Source organism: Triturus cristatus, chromosome 5_2, assembly GCF_964204655.1.
Source record: "Triturus cristatus chromosome 5_2, aTriCri1.1, whole genome shotgun sequence".
Taxonomy (NCBI): domain Eukaryota; kingdom Metazoa; phylum Chordata; class Amphibia; order Caudata; family Salamandridae; genus Triturus; species Triturus cristatus.
Genome location: NC_140588.1, coordinates 715,324,860 through 715,347,803, shown reverse-complemented (window position 1 = coordinate 715,347,803; position 22,944 = coordinate 715,324,860). Strand labels below are relative to the sequence as shown.

At 46.0% G+C, this 22,944-nt stretch overlaps 1 protein-coding gene across 7 annotated transcripts in view; it reads right to left on the bottom strand.

Annotated features, from left to right (window-relative positions):
- The window catches only part of HDX (highly divergent homeobox), a 355,483-nt gene that overhangs the window by 96,303 nt on the left and 236,236 nt on the right, over positions 1 to 22,944 (bottom strand). For all 7 annotated transcript variants that reach the window (XM_085607817.1, XM_085607821.1, XM_085607815.1 and 4 more), the window contains one exon: positions 7,402 to 7,485. In XM_085607817.1, coding sequence (XP_085463943.1) covers positions 7,402 to 7,485 — 84 coding nt within the window. The remainder of the gene's footprint in view (positions 1 to 7,401; positions 7,486 to 22,944) is intronic.

The window sequence follows — 22,944 nt, the reverse complement described above, 5'->3', positions numbered from 1 at the left end:
TTTTGTGTAGTTTGACCCACGTATAATAAGTCACATGGACAACTTATTGCGTAGATTAGATTGACACTGTTACAGTTTGTAAAGCACAATAATTTGTATGTTCTATTGTGATAAGTAAAAGAGGAGCCCTCCACTGTCAACGGACAAGCTTTACAACAGCTACATTTGTGGTGGCCTATGATTGGAGCCAGACCCAGTTGGTCTCTGAGTCCCAGGGATTTTGGAGGCTCAAGATATGCTGTGACCACGTTGTCTTTTATGTTCCTGCCCCGTTTAAAGGCGAACAGTGGTTGCTCAGTGGTTGGAAGTTCACTGGCCACGAGATTCCAATATTTCTTCATAATCTTTTTCATCTCGTTACTTTTGGTATGGAACGTGGTTACACATACAATGTTCTCAGTTCTCGGTGTTCTTTTCTTGACTTCTAAGAGTTGATCCCTAGGACAATACCCGGCGCGTTTCCGTGCACGTTTAGGTAGTCCCACAGGGTATCCCCTCTCTTTTAGACGACCAGTGAGAATCTCAGTTTCCTTAAAGAAATCAGCCCGTCGTGTACAATTTCTTCTCAACCTGAGATACTGACCATACGGGAGATTTATCTCTCAGGCTGCGTGGATGGTGGGAATCATACTTGAGAAGGGTATTCCTCTCTGTGGGTTTCCGATACAGGTCACAGAATAACAATCCATCTTCAACTTTAAAAGTTAGATCAAGGAAATCAATTGTTTCCGTGTTATTCACCATGGTGAATTGAATGTCAACAGATCTTAGATTGAGCCATTCATAAAAATGCCCCAGTTCAACCTCGGTACCAGACCAGATCATTATAACGTCATCTATGTAACGTTTCCAGATGGTTATCTGGTTGATAAAGGGGTTTTGGTGGCTATAAAGGTGTTCTTCTTCATACGCATCCATGAGGATATTAGCCAGGCTGGGCGCATAGGTAGCCCCCATCGCAACGCCTTTGCATTGATAGTAGAACTGTTTCATGAAAATGAAGTAATTGTACTTCATCGCAATTTCTAGGAGACCAATCAAAAAATCAGTAGGTATCCAGTGTGGTCTTATCCTCCTATCTAGACTATCCCTCACCACCTTAAGCGCCTCAACCTGGGGAATAGAGGTGTACAGCGAGGATACGTCCAGAGTGACGAGTAACTGGGTTTTGATGTCAAATGGTTGTCCTTCCAGAAGTTGGATAATGTGCATTGTGTCTCGCACATATGATTTGGTCTCTGGTATCAATGGTTGTAGAAAGTAATCTATAAACTGATTAAGTTTTCTGTGTAAATTTGATCCTCAATAGGGAAGGATCTCTTAGAAGAGATGACTTGGTTTGGATCAGGCTTCATAATCTATATTAGGGATGGAAGCGACAGCCTCGTCTGAATCAATGTCAGACATTGTGCAGAGACACTTAATATGGATTTAACGGTGTGAGCCTTGAATGTAAAGGTCACTGTAGGACATAAAGGCAGGTAGCAGGAGTCAGGCTTTAAATGTTTCAAACCAAATAATTTTGCCTCTTACCATTTCAAAAGGAATAGGTAATCATTATAGGCTAATCCTTATAGAGGATAGTAGTTCATTACTGTCTTAGAGCGTTCTCTGCCCTGTGTGTCTCTCCTTTTTTTTGTTTTTGTGCTGAATAAGAAAAGTCAAGTACTACTTGCGAGTATCGGATCGGCATCAGCTGGTTTCGGTCAGGGAAACGAGCAACTGACGCTCGCGAGCCCCTACCAACAGCTGATGCCGGTCTCCATGGGGATATTAACCTCGAGCTTGATCACATAAGATCAGTTGGAGGAAAGGAAGGCACGGGGAGTTTAGAGGAAAGGTCCTGGGCAACGTGGGGACGAAGCGTGCTGTTTGCCAAGGGTCATTCCTCTAATGCCTTCGAGGAGCTGAGAGACGGGGAAGGAGAGATTTCTCCCTGTGAAGTTCCCGTTAAGACGGAGCATTACAGGAAAAAGGTAAAATGAGGGAAGATTAATAAAAAGTAATGTGGAGATAAGCGCGTTAAATGTCTCTTCTTCAGTTCAGAAAGTTGATGAAAGCTCATCTTTTTTAGTGCCAGGAAAGTCGTCGGTTGCAAGCGAAGAGATATCCCTTGGGGTGATTCAGCGCCATATAAAATCATAAAATAAAATAAATTTAAAAAATAAGCGCGATAAGTAGGTTTAGTCAAAAGCAATGGGCTAAGGAAAGGTGGTAAAAGGAGCAGGGAAGGAGAAGAGTTCCTGAGTTAGGGCGAGTTAAAAGGAGGGAATCTCCGAAAATTGGAGATAGGTAGGGAGGCAGGGTCCTAAGGGTTGGGATAGAAACCACATATTAACGAAGGTAGTTTAAAATAGTTAAGCAAAGGTAGCATACTATCAACAATAAAGCCTCCAAACAGTTAAAATAAAGATTAAAGACAAATGTAAAAACGAGTAATAAAGTTCAACTTATCTGCTCGGAGTCGCATTTAAAAGAGGCAGATTGTTGTTGGCTCATGCCTATTATATGTTACTGGTGTTCTGGAACCTTCGCTTTATGATGTATGCGGCTGCTTGGAGACTGCATTAAAGTGTTATGCATAATGTTGTCTCCGTTCTTGTAATGAAATCAGAACTGGGCTGGCACTGCTGGTCGGTACTGGGAGCATCAGCGTCGGTAAAGGTCGCAGTTGTATGATCCGCACTGGTCCGGATCCATCACCCGGATCCATTGGGGGCTGCCGTAGCCGCCCACCATGGCCCCCCGACCCTGCAGGGCTTAAAGGCGCACCGAAGGGTCAGTTTACTCAAAAATGAGGTGCATGGCCTCATAGAACTCCTTAATTTGAGCGGGGGTCGCTCGGCTCCTGGAAAAGTTGGGCAGCCAGGTCAGCCCATGCACAGGTTCCGGAGAACGAAGGGTTGGACCCAGAGCTCCCTCCGTCGCGTCGGCCGGTAGAAGTCGAAGCACGCTTCAGCTTCTTGTGTTTTTAGAGCCTCTTACCTGAGTGCCCCGATGATTTTGAGCAGGAAGAGGAGGACTTGGGACTCTTGGTGCAGTGCCGGGACCTTTCTCTCGACCAGGATCGTCATTTCAGAGGAGTCGGGTATGGCTTCAACAGCCGGGTTGCTAGCAGCTTCAGGGACTGCTCCTTCAAAGTCTTCAGTGCCATGGCCTGGTAGTAGAAGCACGACATGGAGTCGTGGTCATGCTCTAGACACCACAGGCTGACTGACATTGCACGATGACAGATACCACACAGCCTGAAACCCAAAGCCGCATATAGGTGGCGCAGACATTACTTACGGCGCGTATGACGTCGACAACGTCACGCAGAGCTGACCGTCGCCACCTACAGACGCACAGGGGTATTGCTCAAAGAAAAATCTTCTGGGGAATTCAAAGGTAAGGACTCTGGCAGATGTCGCTATCAGATACAGAATGCAACAGAAGTCCCTCATGAACTTGCCACCCATCTACATTTCAGCAAGGAATATCAGACCCAGTCACTGTTACGTCCAATAAAAGTTCAGGAGATAGCCAGTCCTGGGTACAAACATCAGTCCCGTTTTCTTTTTAACTACAGAACTATAAAGTAGCACATGGTTATCTATCAGGGTTTACGACCCGCCAACTACAGATCACTCTTCGGATGCTGCTGAGATCCAAACAGATTTACCAACCTTTAGAAAGGGCCAGAGTACTGCTTTGCCCAAAATAGTCTTCCATCCAGAGGCAGACAACTGACCTGCTCCTTGTCTCTCGCTCACTAGAAATGGAAGGACAGCACCAAAAAAAATCCAAACATACCGGATAATCGAATTCAACAGACTCACATGGATGTTTCTGGGCAACTCTTACCTTATTTTACTGTAAAGACTCCAACTATCTACATTTACTAACTTTCACATACTGGCAAACCTATGCAGGACAGTCAACCGATCATCATTCAAAAAAACATGCAAATATCTACAAATAAGTAGAAATGCATTCTCCCCTGAAGGTCTTACACTCTATAGCAATTTCTTTAACACAAACCAATAAATGTTCTATTTTAACTAACAAATAAAGATTAGTCTCTTATACATGTATAAACCAATGGTCTATTTCTGGGCGCTTTATCTTTGATTTTTCAGTGTTGCTTAACTTTTTTTCACGTGACCTCACAGTAAGCAATTTGGAAGTTAAAAAATAAATTCAATGTTAGGCTGGCTCATGGTTATGTCTCTGCTGTGGATTAGAAGTATTGAAGAACATCATGCTGGACTGGATTACTAACAGATAGTTTATTATGTCATGAGTTATATTAAACCACCTTAAGTTAACCATTATCAAACTTATTGGAAAGTTTGGTAATGGTTAACTTAAGGGGGTTTAATGTAACTCTGAGCAGTGGAGGGCGTTATGCCATGCAACCTATTCCTTTTTTTTTTGCAACTTGACATCCAAAATTAGGTCAAAATGGGATTTGCAGGGAAGGCTATAGAGCACTTTTGGAAACAAGTATTTGCAATGCAATAGGTCTCGCATTAATGAAAGTTTGAGCTATTGTGATTGGAAATAATAATGCAACGGCAATAGTTAAAACTTTCATTAATGCGAGGCGTAGTGGGGGACCCCACTTGTGACTGTGGAGGCAATGAAGGTGGTAACCTGGGAGGTGGTGGAGCCTGTGAAGGAGATGGAAAAGGAGGAAGAATTGGAACACAAGGGAGAAGGATGGTGTGCCTATCCTTGTGTCTTAGGCTTAGGAGCTGGAGCCGGCTCCAATGGCAGCTGTTTTGAAAAAGTCCGTTTTTTTATTTATGAGACAAAATCTCCAAGGGCGTCGTTGATGGGAGCTTTGTGGTGATCCTCCCTATCTGTGGATGGATGAACAGTTGCTTTTGCCTTGCATCCAGCTTCTCCTGCAGTCTCTTTAGGTACGGTTTGCTCCTGATCATCTGAGTCAGCCTCAATGCCGATTACAGTTTCAGCATCAGTGGCGACCTCAGATTAGAATGCGGGTTCGGCATGGAGGTTGGCCTTGGTGCCGGCACCTAGGGTACCTGCTCCAAAAGTCTCCAAGCTTGTAGAGGACCTTGGGTCTCGGTGACCCAAGAGGGTCAATGCTCGGAGCTGGGACAAGAGCTGTTCGGAGCGGACTGTAACCCGAAAATGGTGAAGCCCCTAAGTCTGTGTGGTGGTGGGAAGACTGGATGCCTGACCCGTTTGTTGGTGGTGCAATGCCTCTGTCTGAGCCCTTCTCCGAGGCTGGGCATGGGTGTCGACCATACTCCTGACCCCTTTGTTCAAGGCCCGGAGATTGTCAAGGTGATGAGACTTCTTGTTCCTCTTCCTACTGGTCACAGTCGGGGAAAACACCGCCTCTAGGCAGGCTGGGTGGTGTCTGAATCGGTGGAACGCCAGAGGGTCCAGAGTCCTCACCTTCATCAACGTCTAGCTGGGTCTCTACTCTGAAGAGGTCATTGGTGCGGTCGGAGGCTTGCAACCCCATCTTCTGGTCGGACCACCTTTGTTATCAGATAACAGGTGGTCTTTTTCGGGCACATGGTGAGGGAGGCATAGCACATAGTATCGTCTTAGTCAGTTGTAGAGGCAGAGATAGGACACCTAATGGTGATCAGACCACTGATATCTTCCGTGGTTCTGTGGGACAGTATTAGATTGGAGTCCGTTCTATCACCCTGAGTGTATTCTCTGTGGAGAAGCAGTCGAAGGTGCAGGTACATGGCCCTGTAGAGGGCTTCAGGCCCTCATGTCCGGAGTCAAGGTTTAAGTCAGTCTCCAGAGGCTGTTGATGAGGAGAACGCCGACAAATGGATTCGAATTTCACTGCGGCGGCCCACCAGAAGCATGAAGAATGCGATGAACTCGCAGTCCTGGTAATCCATGTTCGAATCAGATGGAGGGGAAAAAAAATAACATGGAGTCCATGCCTATGTATACTGCCATTAGATTCTGTTCTAGCAGCTGTGATCTTCCAACAAAGAATTCTTTGAGCAAGTGCCAGACAAACAACCCACCCTGCTTAGAACCCGTGATCGGGGCGCCGCCATGTTTGAAGAGGACACCTCCACATAAAACATGCTTGCGGGCAAGCTGAACAAAGCCTTTGAGCCTCAAGCTGAGGTATTCGCACCAAGTTATCGCACTCCCAATCACAAAAAAGCACTTCCACGCAATAACAAACCCCCCCAAAAAAGAGAAAACATGTCCCGTCGCTTCACCACACCCCGTACACCATCTGTCAGCCTCCTTCCCAAACAGCCTGACTCCCCTCCATGGATCATAGGGGTCTTTTCTTATGAATGGGTAACTGCGTGGCTGCTCCCCGGGCCGCAAAGCCCCTCTGCTGTTCATTACACCCCCCACCCTACACAAAACTGCATTAAAAAAATTAATAAAACGAGCAGATGCCTTGTTGGGCAGTGTGGGGGGTGGAGGCAGTGCGGTAGTGCACTTGCACACCATTTCATTTGAGCTCTTTGCTCAATTCAAGGAGAAAAGAAAGTGCAGTGGGCAGTACGTGCTATCAGGACAACCCCTGTGCCAGCGACTTCCAGCCTGGCGCAGCTGCGCCAATCTTCCGACATTCGAACCCTTCCGGGAAACTCACAGAACACTGCATTTTAAACAAGCGATGAAGCAGCAATGGCATGGCTGAATTAGGGACTGCAGAAACTTGCAGAAAGTGAATAAACATGCCTTATGAAACAAGCAGTGCAGTGCCAGACTGTGCACAGAGGCAGAAGGTGCTATGCTCCGTGAACAGCCGGCTGCTTCAACGAGTGCCGAATGAAGAAATGTGGCAGAAGATGAAGCAGTCTGTCTGGCCAGCAGGCAGGCACTGTGCACGGAGGGACGTGGAACATGTGCCACCTCCCGAAAAAAAAAGCAATGGTCACGCGGCTGTGAAAGTGACACGGCCGCGCGGTGCGAAAGTGAAAGGAAACCAGTGGTGCGCGCGCAACACAAGAGGGGCGAGGGAGCGCGGCAGCAGCAGCGAACGCGCGCTGCTGCGCGTGATAGACACGGACGGGAATCGGTGGAGCAAAGGAGGGAAATGCACCCGCCTTTGCCCAATTGCGTGCCTTTTTAAAGATAAACCCGCGAAACCCAATGGCTGCCGGCAAAAGCAAAACCACACCCACGAGCGTGTGGCCAGCTTTCAAAACCCCCTACATAAGGTCTCGCGCTGCGCGAGCAGTGCCGCGCCCTGCAACGCTAGGCGCGAGACCTAAAAAGGGATATATAAACCACCCAAGAAAGTCAATAGATCTATTCATAATGAAGAAGCAGTGTACATTTGTATTTACGAATACCATAGTGTAGGAAAGGGCATACATAGTTGCTAAAAGGCTTTGAGCTACAAGCTCATGGACACACACAGTGAGAAGAGAAATGGATTCAAGGTACCTTAAACTCCAGGAGAGAACGCATTTGTTCCACCTCTGAATTGCTTGTCCCATCGCTTTCTTCAATGTCAATGACCTCTGTTTTCTGTAACATCAATCGATTTGAGGTTTAGGACATGTGCGCTTCTACAGTTAACAAAACAATATTGTACACATCTTATAAGAAATTGAAGCCAAGCACTAACGAATCATAACAATCACACCCCGATAAAGAGAAAAGACACGACTAACAGTACTTCTGTGCCTTTAAATCAGGCGAACAGCAAAACACACAAGATGATGGACGGAATGTTGCACATTGGCAAAATATTCACCCCCAGTCACAAATCTGGGTATAATCCATCGTTATTTTGCTCACCACGCCACCCCAGTTCAGACATGGCCATATGCAAATCAGTCTTGACCCTGTGCCTCATGGGAACAGTCCAGCCTGAACTGCCAAGCCATGTGTTCCCTGACCCGGAATCAAGCATCCTAGGACCGGTTTCGGGGTTTCACCCCTCTTCAGCCAGGATAGCTTGACTCCAGTGGCATAGTGAGCACGGGACCCACGTCTGGGCATACCCTTTAAATCAGGCCCCAGCACAATTTCAATTAGGCTGGCATTTTCTTACATTTTGTTCGGCATTCTGTATTATGCTCGTTATATGAAAACCAAGATTACACAACGTCGCGTAACTGGGGCTATCGGTGGGAGAGCACGGAAACAATGTGAATGAACAGAACATGAGGGATTGTTGTTCGTGTCACATTCAATTTTGCACTTTTTTTTACTGCAAAATATGTCCTTGTGACCAAAATGGAAACAAGGATTCATTTTGTGCTAAACAGAAAACAGAGAATAACAAATTGCCATTAGAAATTCCTTTGCAGTAATTGCCGCAAATTTGGCATAGGCCTGATTTAAATTACATTTTTTACATTTCTATACTTCACTTAATCACTTTAAGAATTATTAGGCCCCATTCACAAAGGTAGATTAAATTGTACACACCAGTCTACAAAATAATTTACAGTTTTTCACAACCACCAGGAATTCACAAAGTGATTTATAGCACACGTAAAAATATCTACTATGGCAAATTGTTCTGCCACAGGTGCAGAGAAATCTGGAGTAGTGAAGCCCAGTCAAGGGGTGGGAATTTGGATTTCCATGAGTGGTTTGCCTTGGAACTTTGAGAATACTCACAAACATGTACGTTTGTGAACATTCACAAACTCCTCTACGATCTCTACCAACCCTGAAATTTACACCAACCAATGGCCTCCGCTTCCAGGATGGAAAGAGGAAAAATATTTTCTGTGGAAGAGGGCAGATAGTGCATTTCCACAGGATTCATAATATGTTGGTGTATAATGTGATTTTATTTTAATAAGGAAGTCTACACATAGGACATATATTGTATAAAGATACTGTATTGTTTTAATCCTGGATTTGGGGATTTTAAATGCATTGATCAAAAGAATGAAAGCACGTCTTTCAAAAAAAAGAGTGGAAACGATTTAAGTTGTGTATATATTGTTAGACTGAAATTTAGAAATGCGTCTAGTATGAAAATGATTTCACCAAATCAAATATACTTATGACTTCACAATCTGCTAGATTACTTGGAATGAGAATAGTGAGCTATAATTTTTGGATGGAATTTATGGACAGTGATCTTTCTTCCCTTTCCATTTAAGAAGAAATTCTGACATTCTGAATTACAGAAATCCCGTTGTTAGAATACAACCCATACAAGTTGCACCATTTTCTATGGAGCATTCTGTATGAAGCGAGTAAAATATGCATGTAAATCGTACTGCTTTTGTTAATGTAGTCACAAAACCAGCGGTTTCTGAAATCAGACACCAAACGTATGTTTCTAAAAGTTTTTAGCATTATATAGGTTTAGCTTTCTAAAAGTATTATCAAAGGATTTCCCTACCTACTTCGAACATACCTCTTTCCACACTAACCACTGTTTAACCATTAGTTTGGTCCAATCATTTATTGGTCGGCCTTTAGACATCTGACTTCCGGTATTGAGAATCTTTTTTGTAATCAGAAAGCTGCCAGATGTGACTGGTGCAGCTTATTCCCTGGCCCACTGTAATAATGGATTGTGCGGCCAAGCATTTTTCGCATAGTAATAGATTTGCTATATACCTCACATAACCCATCATCTGCCACATAATCTGCAGATTTATAAAGATAAAAAGTGTTTCAAGCACAAACGATTGCAAAGTTACTAAAAATACAGCAACACTTGATGACGCACAGTGGAAGACCCTGTGCAAAGGCTGATTGGTCACTTTTCTGTTACGTATTGCTTTTTTGAGGGTGTTAAACTAGTACTAAGGTGAAAGCTTTACCCAGGTAGGACTCACAAGTGTAAAAATAAAAAATAAAAATAAAGTCATACTATCACACAATGTGCAGAATTATGCCACATAATTTGCCTTTTCTCTTTTTTGTCACGTAATTTACTCTGCCCTGCTGCATAATTTGGTCCTCCTGATGCATAATTTCAGTGGCCCTTCTTATACCGGACTACTTTCTCAATATGTTAAGGGACTCTTTCAAGCACGAACGGGGGGGGGGGGGGGCTTTTGGGGGTTAGCAGGCTCCAGTCCATCAAGGGGGGGGTCTGTCGAAGAGCCAGGTTTTGAGGTTTCTTGTGAAGATGAGGAGCGATGACAGTCTGAGGTGGAGCAGCATGGCGTTCCAGGCTCAGGCTGCGAGGAAGGAGAAGGAGCGGCATCCCGATCTGGTCTTTCTGGTGCGGGGGAACCACAGCGTAGGAGAGCTAGGCAGATCGTAGGGTCCTCTGGGGTACGTGGAATTTGAGTCGGCTACTCAGGTATGCTGGCTTGTGGGCGAGCATCTTGAAGGTGACTTTTGCTTCGATGGGGAGCCAGTGGAGTGTGCGCAGGTGCTGGGAAATGTGGCAGTGTCTTGGAAGGTCGAGGACCAGTCTTGCGGCGGCGTTCTGGATGTTCTGTAGCTTGCGGGTGAGGTTTTTGTTTATTACGGCGTTGAGTGCGTTGCCATAGTCGAGTCTGCTGGTGACCAGGGTGTGAGTGACGGTCTTTCTGTGTTCGAGGGGGATCCATTTGAAGGTCTTATGCAGGAGGCGGAGGGTGTGGAAGCAGGAGGACGAGATGGAGTTGATCTGGCGGTCCATTTTGAGCTCGGAGTCCAGGATGAATCCCAGGTTGCGTCTGTGGGGTTGGGTGGGCTTCTGAGGGCGGGGGGCCACCACGTGTCGTTCCATGCGTCGGGGTTTGGGCCCATGTTGAGTACTTCTGTTGGTATATAGTTGTTCCATGCCTTCTCGAAAATTGTGTCTGGCGGTATTGGGTTTGTTGGATAGGGAGAGGATGAGTTGGGTGTCATCTGCGTATGACACAATGTTGAGTCCGTAAGTTCTGACAATAGGTGCGAGCGGAGCCATGTAGACTTTGAAGAGTGTAGGGCTGACGGAGGACCCCTGGGGTACTCCGGAGGTGGTAGGTGTAGGGTCGGAGAGGAAAGGGGGAAGTCTGACCCGCTGTGTTCTGCCAGAGAGGAAGGAGCAGATCCAGTTGAGGGCCTTGTCTTGGATCCCTGCGTCATGGAGTCTGCGTATTAGGGTGCAGTGAGAGACGGTGTCGAACACCGCTGAGAGGTCGAGGAGGATGAGGGCTGCTGTTTCTCCTTTGTCCAGTAGGGTGCGGATGTCGTCTGTTGCAGCAAGGAGGGAGGTTTCCGTACTGTTTTTTTTTCTCAAGCCGGATTGGGAGGAGTCGAAGATGTTCGCTGGGAACGGGAGCAGGGAGATGGGTCTGTAGTTTCTGAGGTCGGTGGGGTCCGCCGAGGGTTTCTTCAGGAGGGGGTTGACCTCGGCGTGTTTCCAGTCGCCGGGGAACGTGGTGGTAGCCATGGAGCGGTTGATGGTGTGGCAGAGCATGGGTGCGATGGCGTCGGCGGCTCTGTTGAAAATGTGGTGGGGCAGGGGTCCGCGGGGGCCCCGGAGTGGATTGACTTCATCGTCTTCAGTGTGTTTTCGGTGGTGAGGGCTGTCCAGTTGTCGATCGCTGGCTTCAGGGTGTCGGGGGTGGTTGGTGAGTGTTCAGCGTGTTAGTTGTCTTCGCCGAAGTTGTCGTAGATGCTCTTGATTTTGTGGTGGAAAAAGGTGCTGAGTTTGTCGCAGAGGTCTTGTGAGGGAGGGATGTCAGTGGACTCGCTGGTGGGTTGGGCGAACTCCTTGATGATGTTAAAGGGTTCTTGGCTGTTGTGTGCGTGAGTGGAGATTCTGTCTTCAATCGCTTTTTTCCTCGTTTTGTCTGATGAGTTGGTGGTGGGCGTTGGTGGCTGCTCTGAAGTTGTTGTAGGCTTCTGTGGATTTGGTGTTCCTCCAGGCCTTTTCGAAGCTTGGGCAAGTTCGTCTGGACTCTCGAAGTTCAGTGGTAAACCATCTGGCTTTCTTGGCGTGGGTGTTGTTGTTTTTCTTGAGGGGGGCTATGGTGATGGCGCTGTCGGAGATCCATCTGTGCAGGGTTCGGGCTGCTGTGTTGGGGTCGTCATTTTCCGCGATGGTTGGGGTGGAGTTGCTGAGTGATGAGGTTAGCTGGTCGTCGGTGATTCTGGTCCAGTTTCTTCGTGGGAGCAGGTGCAGGTGTCTGTGGATGGTGGGTGTTCTGAGGGTGAAGTGGACGCATCGATGGTCAGTCCATGGGAATTCGGTGGTGTGGCTGAAGGTGATGGATTTACCTGTTGTGAAGAGGGGGTCTAGGGTGTGTCCTGCTGAGTGCGTGGGTTCGGTCACGATCTGGCGGAGTCCAATGTTGTGGAGGTTGTCCAGGAGGGATGTGGTGCTGGGGTCCAGTTGGTTGTCGAGGTGGAAGTTGAGGTCTCCCAGTAGGGTGTAGTTGGTGGACGCGATTGCATGCGGGGAGATGATATCCGTGATGGAGTTGGCGAAAAGTCTGCAGGGTCCAGGGGGTCGGTAGATGAGGGTTCCTCGGAGGGTGGTGGTAGGGCTGGCCAGTATCTTGAAGTGAAGGTGCTCCATCAGGTCTGTGGGCTTGTCAGGGAGTGTGCTCAGGTGGAGGTTGGATTTGTGGACGATGGCGATTCCTCCTCCCTAGCGGGCTGGGCGGTCCTTCCTGGAGATCTTGTATCCTTGGGGAATGGCGATGTCCGGTCCCGAGGTGGTGTTGGTCTATGTTTTGGTGAAGAACGCTACGTCTGGGGTGGTGCTGTCGAGGAGGTCCCAGATTTCTGTGGCGTGTTTGTGGAGGAATTGGACATTGAGGAGGATGCATTGCAGGGTCTTCGATTGGGTTGTGGTCTTGCGGGCGGGTTGCGTCGGGTCCATGGTCTTGGTAGTGCTGCAGGTGTGCCGGCAGCGGTGACAGCTAAAGGGTCCGTGGGTGTCGGCTGGTGATGCTAGCTTGCAGTTGTTGTTGTGTCCTGGGTTGAGAGCGTGGAGTGCCGCTGGGTCGTAGCGTTGAGGAGGTCCAGGGTTCCTGGCGCTGGTCGCGGTTGGGTCGCAGACGGGCGCAGACGGACTTGCCTTTGGTGCGCCAGCGGCACGCCTGCTGCGCGGATGCGCAGCGGCCGCCATTAAGTAGGGGTCGTGGAGGGCTGGACAGCTGGGAGCGGGGAGGGGAGCGTTGGTTGTGCTGGGGGGAGGGGCCGGCGGGGCAGCAGCAGCAGAGAAAAACGGGCAGAAAAGGCAAAAAGAGAGGAAAGAGTGAAAATGAGGCATTGAAAGGTGCAAGAAAAGTGGGGGAAAGACACAGAAGGAGATTGAGAGGGGATGATTAAATCAGTGAAAAACAAGTGAAAACGGAGGAAAGACACAGAGGGGGAGTGAAAGGGGGAGATTGAAATCAGTAAAAAACGAGTGAAAACGGAGTAAAGACACAGAGGGGGAGTGAAAGGGGGAGATTGAAATCAGTAAAAAACTAGAGAAAACGGAGGAAAGACACAGAAGGAGAGTAAAAGGGGGGAGATTGAAATCAGTGAAAAACAAGTGAAAACGAAGAGACAGAGCGGAGCGAGAGAAAGGAGACAAGAGGTCCACTGGACCACCAGGGATGAGGCGCAGGTAAAACCTGTGGGTGGAGGAAGGCCTCGAACACCAGCACTTGAGTGTGCAGGGGCTTGGGGGAAGGCCTCACTTGATGGTGGAGCTGCGTGGGGGGGGGGGGGGAGAGCAATTTCACTGACAATGAGTCAGTGGTCTTGCTCGCCTGTCCCCGCAGCGGCCGCCATTAAGTAGGGGTCAGGGAGGGCTAGACAGCTGGGAGGCGGGAGCTAGGAAGGTAGCTGGATTGGGCCAGTCACGTTGGTCGTGCTGGGGGGAGGGGCTGCGGGGGCAGCAGCGGCAGGGAAAAACAGGTAGAAAAGCCAAAAAGAGACGAAAGGGTGAAAATGAGGCAGTGAAAGGTGCAAGAAAAGTGGGGGAAAGAGACAGAAGGAGAGTGAGAGGGGAAGATTGAAATCAGTAAAAAACGAGTGAAAACGGAGGAAAGACACAGAGGGTGAGTGAAAGAGGGAGATTGAAATCAGTAAAAAAAAAAACGAGTGAAAACGGAGAGAAAGAGCGGAGCGAGACAAAGGAGACAGAGGTCCACTGGACCACCAGGGATGAGGCGCAAGTAAAATCTGCGGGTGGAGGAGGGCCCCGGAGAGCACAGTGCATAATTTTACCTTCGGACTTAGACAACATTCTGGAAGTTGAAAACCTCCAGCAGGCCAAAGCTGCAAGCAGTAGCTGAAGAGGGCTCTACGAGGTGAGATACCGTCGCTTGGATGTCCCGCTGAACAGGATTTGCTGCTGCGGAGAAGGAAGTAGCTGGGGATGTGCAAAGTGAGACCAACCCGCTATGCACCTTGAGCGGATCGCCTAGCAGGTAGTTTTAAGTATTCTGCTGGTTCTTTTGGTGAAAATGTTTCTATGTCCTAACTTTTAGGGTCAGGCAAGGAGCAGCACCTCGAACACCACTTCCAAGGGTCAAGGACCTAGGGTGTCGGGGGTCACTTTGAGGAGTTAAGACTCACTCCAAACGAGGCCAGGTGCAGGATTCAAGCTCTTAGAAGCTTGTAATGTCACTGAAGCTCACAGAGGAGCAGGCTTTGCATAAAGCATAAAAGTTTTACTAGACCTGCAGGTCGTGTAACTTAAATAATCTACTAGACCTAACTGTAAAGTACTAGAGCCATAAATTGGTCTCAAACTGTGTGATCGTTGGTAAATATTTTATTTGACACATTTTTTCTTCATTCTCTCATATGAGTGCACCTTCTAATAATTGAGTTCAGTATTTCTGCAGCACAAAACAAAACTGTTTTGATAATTAAATACACTAAACATTTGCTCCATGTGTAATAAGAATCTAGGCCACATATATGGTACACACGATCCCGGACTTGCCTCTCAGTTTACTGATAGTATTGCCAACAGGGCAGGGGCAGGAGTGTTTCTCAGTTCAGGTTTTAACACTCACTTTTAATAAATATAATACTACAGCATGATGTGGTATCACACTGTCATTTAAAGACATTACATTTCAAAGAAATGGATCAAAAGCATCCCACTACCTTGTAGCTTTACTGATAAAACTATATAGTGTATTAAAACTAATCTTATGAAAATTGGGTTTCAGAAAGCACATTTATCATTTGCACATCACCAAGTTAAGTGTTCAGATTTATTTTTCATCCTAATAAAATATTTCTTTCATCACACAGAAGTACAAAAAATGGGCTTTCACAACTACTGAACTCTATTTTGAAATGCTTGTACAGTTGACTTATTAGCTATCTAAATGAGTGTTACGAAAAACCTGATTCACTACAGCCTTTAATTTCACCCTTCGTACAGCAGGTCAGACAGTTCACTTTGCAAAATCCTGGAACTCTGCTGTTAGAAAAGGTAAAGTAATTGAAAACTGACTCCTGACTTCTCTTTCTGAACACAGAGCAAGAGTGACAAGATAAAAACGAGACTTACAGGCATCTTTATTGCACTTTGACTTTCAGACTGAACAGAACACCTGTTCAGTGTAAACTCGCCAGAACAGGCGAGTAGGTCCTAAATATAGATTGACCTGATAAAATCTGACTTGCCACATCGAGTGGGCAAGTAGATTTTTTGAGGCCTGTGAAGACCAGCTAACTTGTCCTTGAAGTCACTCTGGTAGTCCTGGATTCAAGGAGATGGTCCTCTCTCCTTCAAGAAGCAAGGCAGGCCTCACACAGCAAGGCAGTATTATGAAGAACAAGGCAAGCCTCAAGCAGGAGAGCAGTCCTTCAATAGCAGTAGGGCAGTCCTCTGCAATTAAAGATGCTGAAATTCAAAAGGATCCCGCATTAAATGCACACTTTTCCTATGTTCTCTTTCTAAAACTCATAATAGTCATGCAATCGATTGTCTCAATTCGGTGCCAAATACTGGCTATCTTAAATATATTTTTACACATGGAATATTCCTTTCTGAACATTCATTGATGAGGGTTTAGTGCTAGCGATATTTTGGGACAATGTTTTGAAGAGTATTATGTAGCCCATGGGGGCTTTAACTGATCCCGGGTAGAGGGGGGGAGAGAATGCTAGGCTCTCGTTAAAAGGAGCATCATACTGATGGCAGTGCTTTGTTTTAATCTGAAAACAAGTGCTCAGCAGTAAGTCACTCTTTAATGGGCGATTACTAACATCTTTTGTCATTTATATCTGCCTGGGAGTATGTGTCAGAAGGGAGGGGACTGCAAATATTCTTCAAACCTACCCGCCCCCATTTTGGATAATCACACTGTTGATACTTTTACACGTTAGTTAGGCCTAGCTAACCAGTAAGGGGGTGTGGGACATTTAAAAAGTTTGAAGATCACGGCCTTAGAGGGTAGCAGGTCTTATCCTTCGTATTCTCGATAAATTGAATTTTTGTAGCCCTTTCTTCAACTGTCCTTCTCTTTTCTTTCCTGTCCCTCTTTTCCCATTGCATCCTCAATCAAAAAGGTGTCATGAAATTTAACGTGTGTAATTCTCGATTATGCAATGATAGCCTCCATATTCTTCACTCAATTTAGATGGTCAAACCAACCATATTTTCAAAAGCTGCATTTCGTTTTGCCACGCTGTTTCATAATATGTTATTAAAGATGCCCTCTTAACCCCTGTTTCAATACTGTGGAGCATAGCCCACACCATAGAAATGCATATAATGACACTTAATCAAAAAGCACAGGACGCAACCCCAGTGGCATCATTAAGGGATCACCATTAGTCCCAGCTGCGATCCCCGACTTGCACTTTGCGACCCCAGGCCTCAGAGGTGGCAAAAACAGTGCCAAGAGTGGTCTGCCCCAATTCTTAGACCTTAATACGGTATCCTATGAACAAATCATGAAACTTCTCTTGGCTACTAAATCTGGATCACCGTTGGATCCTTGTCCCCCCAAGGTAATCCAAACTGTTGTCGAGACAGTCGGCGATCTACTTATGGAGCTACTCAACACTGTCATTAAAACAGGGATATTTCCAGAAATGTGGAAAAAAACTTCTATCCTTCCACACTTACAGAAGTCAAACCTAGACAAAACAGACCCGGGAAATTACCACCCTATCCCTCGTCTTCCTCTTCCACCAAAAGGTCCTTGAGAAACATATGAATCAAGAGCTGGCCACTTTTATCGACAACAATTCCATCTTGGACTCAACTCAGTATGGATTCAGGAGTAAGCACAGTACGGAACTGGCCTTGATTACAGCAACAGAAGAGATCAGACGTGCGGTTGATGAAGGTGGCTCGGCAGCCCTGATCTTGCTGGATCTGTCGGCTGCCTTCGATACGGTTGCTCATTGTATCCTAACAAATCGCCTTCAGGAAATAGGAATAGCAGGTACAGCCATTGCACTTCTCAGGTCCTTTTTGTCAAATCGGGAACAATTTGTGGAAGTGGAGGGTATCAAGTCACACTGCTTCAAGCTCCCTTGTGGGGTGCCACAGAGCTCATCCTTGAGCCATACCCTATTTAATGTATATGTCACACCTCTGGCCTGATTGATCAAAACTCACGGCTTTCAGCTGGTGTCATACGCAGATTACATGTAGATCATTGTGTCTATCTCGAGTAAAAATTGCGACACAGCCCACAACTTTAACGAGTGTATGAGACAAGTAAGCAGGCGGATGAACTGCCTTAAATTAAATTCAAACAAAACCGAAGTCCTACTTTTTGGCCGAAATACATCCTTCTGGTCCACAGAATGGTGGCCGGCGGAGCTGGGCACTCTTCCTATACCAGCCACCAAGGCCAAATCTTGGGGTCATTCCTGACACTACTCTATCCTTTTCCCATCATGTGAAGATGCTCACCTCATCTACCTTCTTCACTCTGTCTAAGCTCGATTATTGTAACCGGCTTCTGGTTGGGGCAAACAGCAGTAGTGGTAAAACTGCAGGTACTCCAAAACTCTGCAGCTCGGTTGCTCTTTGGCATATCCAAATATTCATCAGCCAAATATGCCCTCTACACTCTTCACTGGTTACTTATGGAGAAACAAATTAAGTTTAAGGCACTCTGTATCACCTTCAAAGCGCTACATAATCTTAGGTCCCGTCTCTCTGACAAATCCCTTACAATGGTATATTTCACCACGCACACTTCGGTCCGCCTCTCTGAAGCTGGTGAAAGTACCGAACTTCCGACTCCAGAAATTGGGCAGGAAAAGCTTTATAACCATCACAACTAGATGGTGGAATGAGCTACCAACAAAACTAAAAAAATTCACCAGACCTGCTCTCCTTCAGAAAGGGCCTAAAGACTTGGCTATATACCTTATAGCCTACTTTCAGTCCTAGAGCCCTCAGCCACACCTTGGTGCATTCTTGTGTTTAGTTGCCAAGCGCCTAGACGCCCTAGGGTAGTAGTGCGCTATATAAATATATAAAATAAATAAATAAAGAGTGCTATGGTGACTCGCTTTATCAGGGTCAGACTCCAACCGCCTTATCTGCTAATGTGTTATTACATTAATAGTGAATAATAATTTATCGCTCACTATTAGTGTATAAAAAATGGAGCAAAAGGATCTAGAACAGGACCTTTAATGGCATCTTAAGTAAGTAAACTAATATGCATGTAAATGTATTCTGTGTGCATGCATGTGGGTGAGAGTTTGAGTACGAGAGCGTCTGTATGTGTGAGCAGGTATGTTTGTATATGGCATTGGGAATGTGTGTGAGTGTGTCAAAGTGAGAGTGAGAAACTATAAGTGAGCCAGAGTAACAGTAAGCGAGAGTGTAAATGAATGAATGAATTCGGGTAAGAGGGAGTATAAGAGACTGATTGGAAACAAATGAGTGAAAATGACAGCAAATGAGTGAGCGAGGGCGAGTATGAGTGACAGCGTGTGAGTAAGTGAGAGTAAGCGAGAATGAGCAAGAATGTGTTGTATGCTTGGAAGTCTGCTGTTGAACGTGGCATGCTTCTAGGTTTATAGAGACACCAATGGCTAAATGCTGACACTGGCACACTGGAGGAAATACTTGTATTTGGAGTAACCACATCAAAATGCTGGTACTAGCATACTGGAGCTAACTAATGGCATGGGGCCCCTGTGGAAAACATGCTGGCACTGACATCCTGGGGGTAATTCTTGGCATAGGTGGCACCTGAGGCTAAATGCTGGCACTAATACATTGGAGGAAATCCTTGGCATGAGGGAGGACAGCTGTGTTCTACGTCAGGGAATGGCAAAATGCTGTCAATAACATACTAGAGGTAACACTTGAAGTAAGGTCACCTTTTGTATGTGGACCTTAGTAGGGGCAAATTTCTGACATTGGCATAGTGTATGTAATGTTTGGGCAAAAGGGGCCTACATGAAAAAAATCTGGCCCAAGAAATGGAGGTAATTTCTGACATATGGAGGCACCCTTAGGACATTTAAAAAATGGGGTAAACTCATGAGCACTGTCAGGTTTCATTAGCTTGGGACGCCATGAAACTTGAATGTTTAATGAGTTTATTTTCGGAGTCTCTGGTTTTGAAGCATATTTATGTGAAAAATGTGCTAAAAATGCATTATTAGAATCAATATTTTTCAAAACTTTCTTATGGAGGAGAAACCTCCCCACCGCCCTGTCCCACCACCCTGTCCTTCTAGAAGATGCCACATGAACTTTGCTTGTTTACTACAAATCAGGTATGTGTTCCATTGATATATCATGTTGCCACCTTAATACAGTTGATATCTAAAATAGACATTTGTCAGTGTTATGTTGTTATATTAATCATACAGTTATTATGGAACTTTAGTAATGTTATTTATTATGTTGTCATCAGGGTTAAATCATCTGACATCTCTTCCTTGGAAGATTTAGGGGCAAAGGTCTTATAATGTCCCTTGCTGTGAGGTCATTAAGGTTAAAGAGTGTATGATGTCACTTCTGCTACCCCTGGCATTTGGTGAATCGACACCCATGCACAAACCTACTGATCAGAACTCCTAATAAAGGCCAACTTCGAGATAATTTGTGAAATTAACTTTACAATAATCTAACACATATACATATACTGCCAGAATGAAAAATGTTACTTACCCAGTAGACCGGTTTGTGGCATGTAGTGCTGTATATTCACATGCTGTATACTTCCGCCATCTAGTGTTGGGCCTGGCTATGTAGTTGTTTTTCTTCAAAGAAGTCTTTTGAGTCACTAGGTTGGGTAACTCCTCCTGCTTTGTATATTTCAGCTATTGGAATGTTCCATAGGAAGGCCATGGAAGCCCTGTTTTTGCAAGTGGAGTGAAACTTTGCAGAGACTGTTGAGGTTCTCCTTGCTTAAGCATAGCATATTTGGATACATTTGACTAGCCACCTGGCAATCCCAGATTTGGAAATGGCCTTTCATGTTTGAGGTTATGAAAAGCAACCAATAGTTGCTGACTCTTTCTAAAAGGTTTTGTTCTATCTATATAATAAATGAGAGCTTGTTTGACATTTAGTCTGTGAAGAGCCCTTTATGCCACCAAGTCTGGTGGAGGGGGAAAAAAAACTACTGAGAGTTCTATTGATTGGTTGAGGTGGAATTGCTAAACCAATTTAGGAAGGAATTTGGGATTGGCCAGGAGGACAACTCTATGCACCTGAAAGAAATATTCTTCTAATGTTAAAGCGTGAGCTTGCTAACATGTTGTAAGGAAGTAATAGCGACTAAAAAAGTCACTTTTCATGACAGTGACTGGAGCGGACATGAGTGGAGCGGCTCAAAAGGGGGACCCATAAGCCTAGTGAGATTGATATTGAGGTTCCATGATGGTGCTGGAGGGGGTTTGGGGAGGGCCTTCCATTAATAACTGGAATTTTAAAGAGAGACATATATTGTCTATTTTGTAGGTACAAGGCCACAGTGGCAAGGTGGAACCTGATGGAAGTAAATGCCAGTTCACAATTCTGCAAATGTAGATTCTGCAAATGTAGCAGACAATGTCTTCTTGTACTGCTGATGTGAGCGGGTCAATTTGTTTTGAGTGACAATGGTCGTAAAGCGCTTCCATTTGGCCACATAGCATGTGCTTGGGGTGGGCCTATGTGCTTCTTTGAGAATGGCCATGCATTCGGGTGGTAGTTTAAGATATCCGAATTCTAGGACTTCAGTATTCAGATTTCAAGGTTGAGTCATTTGGGGTCTGGGTGAAGTATTTCTCCATGGTTCTGCATGAGAGCGTCCGGCCTAACTGGGAGTTTCTTTTGAGGAGCTACAGATCGCTCCAGAAGTGTCAGGAACTAAGTTGGGTGTATCCAAGTGGGTACTACCAGAATGAGGGTGAGGGATGGTTGCCTTACTCCAAACCAGAAATGTAAACGGGGGAAGAGTAGGAAAAGTGTAGGCAAATATCCCTGACCAGTTCATCAATAATGCATTGTCTTTGGACTGTGGGTATCTGGATGTGAAGTTTGGGCATTTTGCGTTTTCTACTGTTGCAAATAGGTGTATTTGGGGAAAGCTCCACTATGGAGTTCATGTGATTGTTGCTGTGTTCTGCTGAGGAAGTCGGGAAAGTTGTTGTCCATTCCCGGGAGGTGTTCTGCTAGTAGGTGTATTTTGTGGCAGAGAGTCAATCTCTAAATTTGTTGGGTGAGCCGAGAGAGTGTTGGAGTCCCCTCCTGTTTCTGTGGATAAAACATGGCTGTGGTGTTGTCCGTGCGAACAAGGACACTTTTCCTACTAGGTGGGCGAGAAATGCTTTCAATACTAGTGGAACTGCTAGGACCTCTAAGTAACTGATGTGAAGGCCCTGGTGATTGGGTTTCCAGTGGCTTTGAATGGTCAAAGTTTGTAAATGTGCCCCTCATCCGAGGAGGGTAGCATCCGTTGAGATGGTCTCCTGCGGAAAGGGATCAAGAAAAGGCGATCACTGCAACAAGCTTTTGTTGCTCCACCATAGGATAGAGTGACAAGCTTGGCAGCTGACCAACACTAGATCTTCCCAATGACCCTCCTCTGGAGACCATTGATGTGCTAAACATTACTACAAAGGATGCATGTTTAATCATGCATAAGGCACTATTGCAAAAGATGTTCTCCATCAAATGGGAGAGCTAATACGGTCTGCTAAACCGTAGGCTTAAACCTCAAAAACGCAGCCATGCGTGACGTTTAAGAAGAAGTCTTGATTTTATGCCAAAAGCAGCTGTGTCAGCGGCACTAAGGGTACATCTTTTAGTAGTGTTTGAAGTCGATTTCCCCTCAGACACTAACTCATGCCCTCTCTTACTGCGCTCTTCAGGGAGGTGCTGAAGGAGTTACTCCATTTCTTCCCATGTGGCTCGGGCATGCCTACTTAAGAGGCCTACAGAATACGCAATTAGCCAGTGGTTGGCAGATTCTGGAGCTACCCTCTTCCCCACTATGTCTATCTAGTCTTTTGCTCGCTTTGTCGGTGGGGGAGGGAGTGGGGGGACATTTCCAGCTGTTTGGGAGTCGGCCCTCTTTCTAGCTGTATGGACAACATGAGAGCCTGGTGCAGGCTGACCTTGAATGTAAGGGGGGAGGTCAGAAGGGGAAGCCTTATATTTTTTGTCTCTACAGGAAGCTATCACGCAGGCACTCCTGGAAAATATCCCCAGTGAGTCGAAACATACCTTTTAACATAAGGAGGTATAGTCCAGTGCACTGGTAGTGTGTTTCAAATAAAAAAGCATCCACTGTTGGATCAGAATAAAGATGTACCTTATGAAAAGCTGCTGCTCTGGCAAGTAGCTCTTAATAAGTAGAGGAATCATCTGGAGGGGATGGACGAGCTGGGTACAGATCAGGGTCGGTGTTTGCTCGGGGGTCAGCATCGTAAGCGTCCCCCAGGGTCTAATTGTGGTGATAGGGGCGTTTGGTCTTCGCCATCTAATTCCTTGTGGGATGTAAGTGATGATGCTTGTGGCATATATGAAATGGGATTCTCATGTAAGGAATGTGGGGAAGGTAGTTCCTACATAGGCTGGAGTGGTGATGGAGGCGCAGGTAATAGGCGTGTTGGCCTTATCCTCTTTCTTCCTCGCTTTAGGAAATC